At 33.5% G+C, this 12,173-nt stretch overlaps 2 protein-coding genes across 2 annotated transcripts; one reads left to right on the top strand and one right to left on the bottom strand.

Moving 5' to 3' along the window:
- The first annotated feature begins 324 nt into the window (after positions 1–324).
- Positions 325–4,377, top strand: LOC149906642 (pupal cuticle protein 20-like). The gene is made up of 4 exons (XM_090104805.1): positions 325–400; positions 1,459–1,802; positions 2,698–2,943; positions 3,436–4,377. The coding sequence occupies exons 1-4, from the start codon at positions 386–388 to the stop codon at positions 3,707–3,709; spliced, it is 879 nt and encodes a 292-aa protein (XP_089960931.1). The 5' UTR covers positions 325–385; the 3' UTR covers positions 3,710–4,377.
- Positions 4,378–6,614: 2,237 nt separating this feature from the next.
- Positions 6,615–10,539, bottom strand: LOC149906641 (pupal cuticle protein 20-like). Its single transcript, XM_090104674.1, has 4 exons — positions 10,482–10,539; positions 9,299–9,450; positions 8,417–8,659; positions 6,615–6,747 (listed from the first exon to the last, which is right to left on the bottom strand). The coding sequence occupies exons 1-4, from the start codon at positions 10,491–10,493 to the stop codon at positions 6,723–6,725; spliced, it is 432 nt and encodes a 143-aa protein (XP_089960800.1). The 5' UTR covers positions 10,494–10,539; the 3' UTR covers positions 6,615–6,722.
- Positions 10,540–12,173: the final 1,634 nt, after the last annotated feature.

The raw sequence follows: 12,173 nt of genomic DNA, 5'->3' as shown, positions 1-12,173 counted from the left end.
GCCATTAATAATGCTCAAATTATAAATTATTCCTATCGCCAATATTTTATTTAAAATATAGTTAAAACATTCGAAGTTTCCTCATATTCATCCGTAAATCAGATCCCTTTACATCCATAATTAATTTAACTGCAATTATATAATGCCGATAAAAGGTTTGATTTAAAGACGGACGGATGTTCTACGAGCCCTAAACGGAATCCACGTCTAGATAGTCCTAAGGCGGAGTCCAAAGCACGGATTCACCACGATAGCTGCACGCACAAGGTGAGGCAACCGCGAAAGGGCAAAACCGAGCCATATAAAACGGGACACATCCTACCTTGGTGTATTCTGCAAACGGCTGAACGAAGAGCGCCTGCTTTGTACAATATCATAGGATAATATGTATACTTTAACGGTACGTATGCGCTTCATAAACAAATAGACATGCTTTCTTATTTCTAATGAATTTTCAACTTTTTAAAAGCTTTATTCGAGAAAACTTGCATGTTTTCACCTAAATAAACAAACGAGGGTTTCTCATTAAACTTTTAATTAGTGTCTGCTTGTGCTTTCGAAACTTCAATCAAATACGGTAAGGCTAAAAATGCTCTACATTTCTTAATAAGATTTTAAAATATTTTTTATTCGTTTAAAAATAAATTTTGTATGTAGACATCTTCATTGAAATAAATTTTGTCTTATTTTCAAATTATGCATATTTTTCAATGTTTTATTTAGAAAAAAGATCTTCGAAAAAATCCATCATAATCTACATGGCATCACATTACAATAACTTTTAGTTAATTTCTTTCAGAAAAAACGATACGTTTATCGAATTAGAGAGTCTAATCTAAATAAAACTTAATTATGGCATATCACGACTCAAAGAATGCAAAACTTGGTTTATGTGATCCATGAATAGATGTGACTTTATTACTTGCATAGAATATATAGCTTCTCACGATATTAAAGCGGTGTCATCATAAAGATCACGTACACTGAACTTATTAATTATTATTTACTGTTGGCTGTTGCTCTAGCTTAGAAACGTCTAGATTCTTGAACTATTTCCTCTTTCACTTTAACCTTTGATCTTTATAAATACTTGGTAAATTAATGAAACATCCTCGTTAGTTTTTCAGTAATACACAATGTGTTGTGCTCGATTGGAAATATAATAAATGGACACAATTTTCCAGTATTTATAGACTCTGCTGCGATTATTGTTTTCCATTTATCTTATTCGTTCAACGTTTTCTTTTGTTTTGAAAATTAACCGTCAAAATACGATGATTTTGAAATAAAATTATAGAAATAAAACTGAAGTTTATTATAAAACTAGATTGACTTTGAAGTTTATTATAAACTAGATAGGGACAGAGAAAGCGACTTTGTTTTATACTATGTAGTGATATATTGTAAGCATTCCATTGGTCCATTGTAGTAAAATATTTACAAAATCATTTGTTTCAGGCATTGCTCCTGTCATTAATAATAGGATTATCATCATGTGGTCGGCTTGAACCTCAATATCTACCACCGCGACCGGGCTTCGGGGGCGGTGGAGCTGGCGGCGCCGGCGGGTCGGGGGGACCGGGGTCTGGTAGCGGTGGCGGGCCCTTCGGCGGAGGCTCTGGTGGAGGAAACGCTGGCCTCGGCGGTCTGGGCGGCAGCGGCGGCTTCGGGGGCGGTAGCGGCAGCGGCTTCGGAGGAGGCAGCGGCTTCGGCGGAGGCGGCAGCGGAAGCGGCTCCGGCGCAAACATTCCCATACTGAAGTTCGAAAACGAAAACAATGGAGACGGCACTTACCGGTTCAGGTAAACCAAACTAGCACAAACTATTAATCTTTATTCGCACATAATTATGCACTCGATAAAGCCATTTTCAAGAAATATTGAATGTTGTTCCATTACGCGACACGTTCTTGTTGAAAACCACTTGTATAAACTTATACTAAGTTAAATTACTATGGCTTACCTACAGGTATTGTTACGATATATTATGAACACAAAGATTAAATAATTCTGGAAACGTAGCAACCCGTGCAAATCGTAAAATATTACGATAATGTCGAGTTACTTTCTTGGCATTTTCTTATTTCTACAACTCAAAAGCATGTCTCACACTACTGATAAAATAAAATAACCAATACCAAGTTCTATAAATAACGCTACATTTTCTCAACTCAAATGAGTCTATGTTTCATGTTTATATTGCATAATATCAGTCATAATCTAAATTGATCAATGCTTTATTTAGAGCATAGAAAAGCTAGTGCTTCATCATAAAATTGGTCAAGCCATGTGAGTGCCGGTGACATAAATGTCAATTGCAGGTCTAATGACAAGGCTTATTTGCAATTATTTAATAAGATGTGCTTCGACACTTCAATAGACTGCTGCCTCACGATTGAATGCGTTTGAAATGCATCATGTCTGGTGATATTGTTTCTATGCTGGTTTGGTTATGTTTACAGCGCATTAATAATTTAAAATATATTTATGTTGTCTTGCTTTGATTAGAGAAGGTTTTTAAAATGTGTGAAATAATACCTCAATTTTGGATATTGGATATGATATTGAATGAAATAAGCTATGCTTAAATTCTGAATTAATACTTTACGTACAAAACACACCTAAAAGAAAAGAGTTTTGTTACAAAAAATCTTTCTTTATCTAGTGATAAATTGATAACTCTAACACATGATTTCAGCTACGAAACTGGCAATGGTATCCAAGCGCAGGAAAGCGGCGCTCCTCGAGCTCAAGGACCAGAAGGTCCTGCTGTCACTGCAGAGGGTGCCTTCTCCTACCGCACGCCGGAGGGCCAACAGATCTCCCTCACGTACACTGCTGATGAAACCGGCTTCCATCCTGTAGGTGACCACCTCCCCACTCCTCCCCCCATCCCTGAAGCCATCCTGCAATCCATCGAGTTCAACAGACGCAATCCATCCTCGTAAGTAACATGTGATTGATATCTTATGTAACAGGTATGTATTACCTACCTTATATACAACTTTGAAGATCCCTGAGTTTCTTGGTGACGAAGTTTCCATTCATTTATTTATTAACATAGTAACTTATTCATGGGAATTTTATTATTAGTCTCAATTACTGAACAATAAACAACTATTATGCAAATATCAAATAACTTTTTGTAATAAATACGTTACGATACCATTTATTTTTAATACTTATAACCAAGGTTTTATTCTTAAATTCAATGTAAACAATAAACATTATACATAGAGTAAAGTAAAGAGAGCTTTATCAATTAAAAGTTGATATTCTATTGAGTATTTAGTAACCTTCCTCGCGCGAGCGTGACTTCATTCATGGCAAACATTGCTCGACACCTATTAAATTGAACAAGATCATATTAAGAGATAATTCAATGCAACGATTCTCCTCGATGAAAAGGTTAAGTAACGTAACATTAAAATTACAGTGAAGGATCATACAACGGCGGTGGCAACGGAGGTTCCGGCGGTTTCGGCGGGTCAGGCAGCGGATCCGGTAGCGGCGCATATGGTGGCTCCGGGTCCGGCAGCGGGAGCGGAGGTTTCAAGGGCAATGGCGGCGGTTTCGGATCCGGCGGCGGCGGTTTTGGCGCCGGCGGTGGTGGCGGTTCCGGTGGTTTTGGTGCCGGTGGTAGTGGCGGTGCCGGCGGTTTTGGTTCTGGATCCGGTGCGGGCGGTGCCGGTGGCGGTTATCACTATTGATCTCGCACGGACCCGCGTTCCACTAAGAAAGACCACTGAATCGTAATGTCAAGTGTTTTGGGCATTTGTGTTGTAGCTTTTTAATGTTATTGTTGTTTTGGAAATTGAAATGAGCTTTAGATTTGCGGTATCTTATCGTAATCATCCTATCTACCTAATCCTACTCTTCTTACTTCAAGTTTTATGGTCACAGAAACGTATTTTTTTTTTAGTATGCCAAATTATTATTTTTGTTGTGTTCATTGTTTGTGTTTGTTTTGTGTTATTCGTTTAAAATATAAGTGTGTTCTGCAAGTTGTACCGAACCTGAAATGGCTAGTAAATTTATACTTATACTAATTTTTAAGAAAATTCACTGAGTTGTTAGGTTTTAATGAGCGACCCTTGCGTGCAATTTCGATTCAGTAAAATTTTCTTAGTAGAATAAAGCTACGGACCAACCGTTCTTACGGCCTCATTATAAATATTTAGCTATATTTTATGCTTATTTAAGTTACTCGTAAATACTTATCTTCGCGTTTAAAAATGAATAGATAATTCTTGAATGGCTTTTAAATTACCTTGCATCTAGGACTGTGATACCACAACTCCCCGAATCCTAAGTTATTTAAATATATAATGTATCATAGGTACTATGTAAATACCTAAGCATGTGTAATAAATGAATGATTGTGATTTCGTTGTTTATTTTCTAAACCCTTTATTATTATTGCTGTTCTTGTTATGTCGTTTCGCTGTTTCCTTTTGTTCATTTTTTTCCTTATGATGTCAATGAAAGGACAATATTACAAACAAAAATAATTTCATAACCTCACTTATGTTTTTATGAAAGATGTGCTGGTATATAACGTATATTATGGTATAACCATAAAATATTTGAAATATATGCTCTTCTCTACCATTTTAAGCACAAACAAATTTTCCAAATTAAATTCCATAGATTACTCTAAGCACTTACAACTTCAAACCTTCAAACACTTTTTGACTCTTTGTGTAATTTTTAAAACGAAAATTAAACACTACTTTATAATTACAGTTTTTCTTAAAAAATATTTAAACAACCTGCCTTTCTGCTCTTTTAAAATTTATTACAATTTCTTTTTAATATTGTAACAGACGCATATCACTTTAACAAGCATAATTGGAAATTTGAATACATTCACAAAAATTGGGATAATGTTATTAGCAAATGTTTTTGTTTTCATCATATCGTACCACGGATTTATTTAAATAAAAAAACGTACGAATTGTCGTTTAATGAGAAAGAAGCAAGCAATTAGAAACTTTTCTATAACTCTATTACAGTATTCTTACTTTACAAGCGCGTCGAGCTCCGATTCAATTATTAATGTAAATTGTTGTTTTTTGTTTGCAAAGCTCACTTCGATTTGTATTTGGTAGCAAATAATTTAATCATTGTAATTGTTTGTAAGGACTAGATGAATAAAGTTAATATTTAAGATAGTACAAATTGGTATTATAGTAATTCTTAGTTAATTTTCTTCGTTATCGATCAAAGGAATGTTTAATCACAACAACTCAAAACTTTTTTAAATGAACGCTTTTATTTATTGCGATTATTGATGCTTTATAAATTATTCTATACTATAAAGCATCATCTATCTATCTAATAATATGATGCTAGGTATATTTTTTTTATAAGTAGGTCTGATATTTTTTTTTTCATGCTTTGATTTTCAAGTAAATATTTCCTATGATCCAAATATAAATGTATTCAGTATATTTCATAGCTTTGATTTGATTGATTTTTTGTTGAACGACACAAAATTTTATAGGTAACTATTTATTATTAATTTTATATAGGTAGATACTATAATATGTCGGTTAAAGAATTTTCATATGCTATATATATTTCAATACTTTCGAGGATTACCTCCTTCATAAATACAAAATTAGAAACTTTACCTCAGTACAATGCTAGTAGAAATGCATGTCTCAGATACCTATCATGCTGTTGAAATTTACGTATGCCCACATGCTGCAAAAGCTCTCGCCTGACGAGCAACAACAATCACACGAAGTTTCCCGCAACATAGGATCAGCTGTTGCTCTACATAATGTTTACCACAATAACGAGACTTCAACCTGATGATCTAGAAAGGTAGCTACAATGTATAAACTATTTTCTTACAAAAAAATAACGAAATCGGACTATGCTTCATTTGCAATACATTTTTCATCTCTCCCTTTTTCCCCATTTTCTTATGTCTGACCGTCAATTTTTTTCATTTATGACAGTCGGATAGACACTCAGTTTTTAGATACAATTTTTGGTTCAGTGTCAACTTACACCCAACGCATTTTTTTTTTAATACTACTACGCAAATAATTTAACCTGTTGAGTGTTGCTATATTATGATAGTATGGATAGATAAATCAATACTTCACACTGTAACACGGATTTACGATTTTATCTAGGTCATGTTCACTTGAGCCAAAACAAAGGGAGTGAAGTGTATTTAGACCTAGCATGTTCTACAGTTGTACGGTATACATAAGTCACATTGATTACAATGTATTTGGAATGGACAAATTGTTAGTCGAGTAATGAACATCAGTTCAATAGTTCTCGGCCATGACTTATTCCGTACTCTAAATTCCGAAATAAATCGTTCGTAATGCAATGTTGAACGAATAACATATTACAAAATATAATACATATATAGATATTATATATGTAAAATTTGCATTTTGTTTGTTACTCAGTCAATAAGCCTGGATGTTTCTGAATCATCTATGGATTTTGGAAAATATAAAATTTTTGCCAATGTACCTACGTATAATTATGAACTGAATTCATAAATAGGATTCAAGTAAACCCTAGTTCTGTCGGGGGTTTTATAGCAGAACGGGGGTATTAAGTAAAATAAAACAAAAGAGTTAGTTGAATGACTTTATTAATAGCTTGCATAAATAATCGTTTTTAAATTATGTAATTGTCTCGATATCACAGTCCCAGCTTTATGAGGTACGTTGCACTTACAAGCGAAATTCAGTAGTAATTGCCGCCACCGTGTCTGAAACATAAGAGTTTTAAATTTAATATTATTGCACTATGTAAAGATGCAATCCGAGTGTTTCACACAATGCTTTGAATATAGAAAGGGCTGGCATTTGCAAAGGTCACGAGCTAATCCTATATGAATCACTTTCTGACGTTCCGCTCGGACACACGAACACGTTTACAATAACTGAGATATTTAGAATACCTCGAATACCGTATATATTTATCTATAGAAATACCTGTTTATTCGTTATCCCAATTACGAGCTTAATTATCATTGCCGAGTAAACAAACACAAAGATGTAAATTAAATTGTTTAGTTAAGAAGGTTTAAGAAATTGTGCGTAGAGATGTTCTAAATAAAGACATTCGAAATTGTTTGTTTTTGCTGGAAAATATATACGAAACTAACTGTCATATTTTCTGTCATATAAATTTCGATTAAATATATTATCTTTACTAGCTTTCCACCCGCGGCTTCGCCCGCGCAGTCAAAGAAAAACCCGCATATTTCCCGTTCCCGTGGAATTTCCGGGATAAAATCTATCCTATTTCCCGGGGTAAAAAGTAGCCTATGTCCTTTCTCGGGTATCAAAATATCTCTATACCAAATTTCATGCAAATTGGTTCAGTAGTTAAGGCGTAATTGAGTAACAGACAGACAGACAGAGTTACTTTCGCAGTTTCGCATTTATAATATTATAGTATGGATTTGTTAAATTTATCCGAAAACATAGGTACAAATTTGCCAAAAATTCTAATGTTAGGTAATAAATTTTGCTTACCAGATATATTAATTTCAACCCTTGACATAATCTTCACAATCAATACTTTTATACAATAAGCGATATCAATACATTGCTAAAGAAATGGATAGGGAAAATATTCACGAGGATTTAAACGTTTAATTTTATTGCTATCTCTGTGATGCTCCTATAAAATAACTCAAGCAAAGTTCATCTGTCACATTTAGTTGAGACTTGAGAACGGTATGAATTAATCGTAGCCGCATTCGTTTGTAGCATTTCGTAATCCTTATTTATATTAGTGAATGATCAGTAATTAATAGTTGAAGCGCTCTCATTTACAAGAGGATTTAACAGTGACGCAAATATCATAAATTTTGAATTATCAACATGTTAACGTAGAACATCCTCAATTAAATGGATTAGACGCAAATGTTTTCTTAATTGGGTCAATATTTAAAGAAATATTCTATGTCTGTGTTTATACGTGTGTAAAATACGTTTTATATTTGACATTTGTAAAATTAGCTTTTCGTTGATATGACAAGAAAATTATTTTTAATTTCAGTTATTATACACTTATTTTAACACCACCCTTATCTTAATTATAGTCGTCAGAATATTATATTCATAAAAGTTAAGGTTTAAATTAGAATTATTTTTTACATAATGTTTCATGCAAAATATTGCTAGTGGATATTTGATATTTTTATGCATCAGGCGTTTATAATCTGAAAAAAATGTAAATGTAAAAATGTAATAGGTAGCGATACTCTTCATTTAAAACTAGAGAGTGAGAAAACCAGGCGTTGTTTTTTTTTCAGTTTTCCAAGCGGACACATCCAATAAACAAAAATCATTCATATCCTCTCCGTCATTCTTGACTTAACGGCATAACAAAGGTGACTGTTCATTTATAAATTAAAAAACACTTACGATGGATTTTGCCTATTGAATTCCAGAGAGCGCTGAATGGCTGCAGGAATCGGTGGGGGAGTAGGGAGGTGGGATCCCACGGGATGGAAACCATTTTCATCAGCGGTGTACTGCAGTGAGATCTGTTGGCCATCTGGGGCCGTGTAGGAGAAGCCGCCCTCAGCAGTTACAGCGGGGCCCTCAGGGCCCGGGGCGCGCGGGGCCCCGCTCTCGTGAGCAGATATACCCGTTGGTGTATCATAACTGAAATCGTGACTGCTATTAGCCCAGAACGGAATGCAATTCGTTGTTTGACGCCGCTCGATAAGGTTAAATGCTTTGACTCTTTCGATATTTACCTACATCCGTCAAAAATGTATGAATATTTTTACAAGTTTATTTTTTTTTTGAAGAGTATTAATATTCATAAATAAATTCAGCGAATATTTATTGTAAGAGTCATATATTACCGATATCGGGTATTGCAATTAATGCATGCCAATTAATTAAGTAAACATTTCCAGTGTACAATGAATAATTAATGACTACTGAATATATTTCATTTATGTTATTACAATAGAGAGAGATTAATACATTCGAAAATGTTTTGGAAATTAAATAAAAATGGATGGATTAAGCTTGATTTTATAACCCTTAATATTTTGTGAATATATTGCGGTAATTTATTTCATCCTAAAGTTTTTTTAATTAAAATAAATTCTGTTAGGAAGTCTCAAGGGTCTTAAATATCTAATTTAATCAAAGTATATACATATAATCAATTGCAATTACAAAAACAAACAAAGAAAACTTTGTACAAAGCACTCCGATATGATTCATATGTAGCCATAATATGCAAATGAAATACAGTGGTCTATGATATCAATTAGTATTAGCTTATACCTGAACCGATAGCTCCCATCTCCATTATTAACGTTTTCAAAACGGAAGGGAGCTGCATTGTTTCCACCACTCCCACTGTTGTAGCTGTATCCTGGGAGAAGGTGGTCCAGCCGAGCAGCTGACGTGGTAGCTACCACCATGATTAAACACACCTGTAAAAAATAACGTAAGATTCATCTATATAAAAAAGAGCTTTGAACTTAGCATCAACTAAAAAATAGAGTCTCCCTTTCTCATTTTCACCAAACTATAATAAAAAAGAGCTTTTCTTCGTCATTCTCATTGAAACTTGGGCATATTATTTTGATACAATTTTCATATTTATTAGCGTACACGTAGTTATTACATTTGACCTTAAATTATTTTGAATTGTATTCATAACTTCAGACAATCGATAAAATGTTACGCTATCAAAAAACTTATGTTAGTTTTACTTTCCGCTCGTTCGCGTCAAAATCTTCATCCATGTTTGATATTTTTTTTTATTCATCCACCTTTTACACAGTTTTATAATTGTTGTAGAGAACAAAGCTCATATAGAGTATAATTATACAATTGTTCAAGCTTTACCGTGCGTAGGCATCAAATTATTTCTTGGCAGATAAACGGATATTGTTATGGAGGTCACAAGTTCATAGTATTGTTTTGAATATCAGCGGTACAAAGCACAGATAATAATATACTATACTAGGCTACACCAAGTAATACTTGCACGAATCATTTATGCAGAACATAAAACCTGGTTTCAGGACAACCAGCCCTCAAATCAAAATATGAAGCAAGCCACGCTAAACGGCGAGATAGCAATAATAATAATTAACTAATTCAAATTGACCATAAGCCTAAAGCTATAAAACAAAACAATATTGAACAATATTAATATTTTTGAAAATATTGGTATGATACTAAAATGTTCTGAAAAAAAACATAATCAGTAATTACCCATTAAATGAAAAGATTATATTGTTTGTAAAGTTGTCGATATTAAAAGAAAAGCTTAAAAGTTTTTTAAGAATATACCAACTAAAAAAAGTATTGGGATAAAAATAATCAGGCCTATTTTTCCCTGTTACTAAACTTCAAGTTTTTCTATTGTCCTCCCTTGCTCTAATGTTTAGACCTCTTTACGTTATCCGCCAACTAAATCTACGACACAAGTTAAATAATTTAATTATCGTCTTACCAGTTTCGTCATGTTAGTGTTTATCGTTTAGATAGTGTCGATTAGCTTGTAAGCTGCGGCTTAGAATACTGACAATGGGGATGTTCACGTCTTATATCTGTCGAATTTGCCCTTTCCGCGCGTTGCCTCACCTTGCGTGCATTGTTGATCTGCTTAGGAATCTTTGACCCAAGTCAAAAAATTAAGGCGATTTTCTATGATAGGATGTAACATTGCCTGTTCTTTTTCTTCTCTGTCATTATGCTCGTTAAAAGGAAGAAGAAGCTGAGTACTAATACGTAGTACGAAAAGAAATAAGTATTTTTTTTAACAATCTTTTTATGTGTTTGTATAAAATAGAGCATTTTTTAAATAAACGACTCTACGACATATATTGCGTTATATATTTGTGCATTATGCTTATTTTTAAGCATTAAGTTCCTTCCATTCCTTTAAATCTGCAGGAAGATGAATCCATCAAAACCGAATCAACACACACAGATAATCAGAAGCAAGAACAATAATGATCAAATAAAATTATCGCACGCATTTTGGAAGAAAAAATTAAAGATATAAAGCTTATGACTTAGGCGTATTTTTCTCACGGGATTCATGCGATAGTATGAACTCCTCCCAGGGCACGCCTGTAGCGGTACAAGGTGACGTTCAAATCTGGAATGATTCCTACATTTTTAACGACCTAGGTCCGGTTTGAAGCTCTAGCTTAGATAAAAGCTCTAGGTTTTGCTTTTGCGTTATATTTATGTTGAAACTCATTACAGGCCAAATACCTGGAGGCTATACTTTGCGATAAATTAAATTCTGTTTAACAGCTATACGGTATACAACGCATTATTTATTAATGGGCAATATTAGCACCAATTCTAATTATGAAATATGTTTTACGTAGTTTAATGGTTATGTTTATTTAATTATAATTATTTAGTGCATTATTGTTCCATTTAATAAGCCTGAATAGAAAGGTCAGAACAGAATTCTGTTTAAGATAAGGTTATGCCCGCCCACTGAGCTTAGTGCTATGCTACAATCTTCACAAAACAATGATATAAAACCTTAGGCAATAACCTTATTGGAAGACCAATTGTGTTGAAACTTTATGACCAAAGTTCTAAATTAGAGAACCATCAAATTTTATCTAATGGATTCTAAATCCATATTCTAACCATAAAATGTTTAATAAAAATGGTGTGTCCAATATAGACTCTACATTTTTTGATCTTTATTAAAAGCAAATATCAGCAAAGTTATGATCAAATACGTCCATATATTAACCACAGAGAGAGACAGTTCTCTGTAGCAGACGTAACTGACATTTGAGTAAATAACAGAAGGATTGTTACGAGTAATAACGGACCACCAGCTATCGAATGAGATTTATATGCGAGCATTATGCACACGACGTACATTGAACATTATGCTAATTGGGCGTTTCGAATTATGTAAGTATGAGTTATCAGCAATAAAATATTAAGGAAATATTAATTATTATTACTTAAACGAATGCTGATATACTGGTAGAGTGTTCATGTTTTTTATGATTATTATTTACTTAAACATCTCGCTCGAATAGCGTTGAACTGACATAATATACTGGTTTATATCCCAAATCATCTAATTCTGACACCTCAACCCATGTATGCATGTACAAAAAAATAATGTATCTTGATTCTGATAACTTAACATAATTGATAA

Source organism: Colias eurytheme, chromosome 8, assembly GCF_061535395.1.
Source record: "Colias eurytheme isolate Ceu_HAF_F1 chromosome 8, ilColEury1 Martin Lab GWU primary, whole genome shotgun sequence".
Lineage (NCBI taxonomy): Eukaryota > Metazoa > Arthropoda > Insecta > Lepidoptera > Pieridae > Colias > Colias eurytheme.
Note: the sequence above shows the minus strand (reverse complement) of the source record. Positions and strands in the feature narration are given on the sequence as shown.

What these genes read in the sequence shown, in the direction of transcription:
- LOC149906642 (XM_090104805.1), top strand. An exon ending in GACGGCACTTACCGGTTCAG is followed by an intron (nt 1,803 to 2,697) that starts GTAAACCAAACT and finishes ACATGATTTCAG; the next exon opens with CTACGAAACTGGCAATGGTA. An exon ending in AACAGACGCAATCCATCCTC is followed by an intron (nt 2,944 to 3,435) that starts GTAAGTAACATG and finishes TTAAAATTACAG; the next exon opens with TGAAGGATCATACAACGGCG.
- LOC149906641 (XM_090104674.1), bottom strand. An exon ending in GATGGGAGCTATCGGTTCAG is followed by an intron (nt 8,660 to 9,298) that starts GTATAAGCTAAT and finishes TCACGATTTCAG; the next exon opens with TTATGATACACCAACGGGTA. An exon ending in TTCAATAGGCAAAATCCATC is followed by an intron (nt 6,748 to 8,416) that starts GTAAGTGTTTTT and finishes CTTATGTTTCAG; the next exon opens with ACACGGTGGCGGCAATTACT.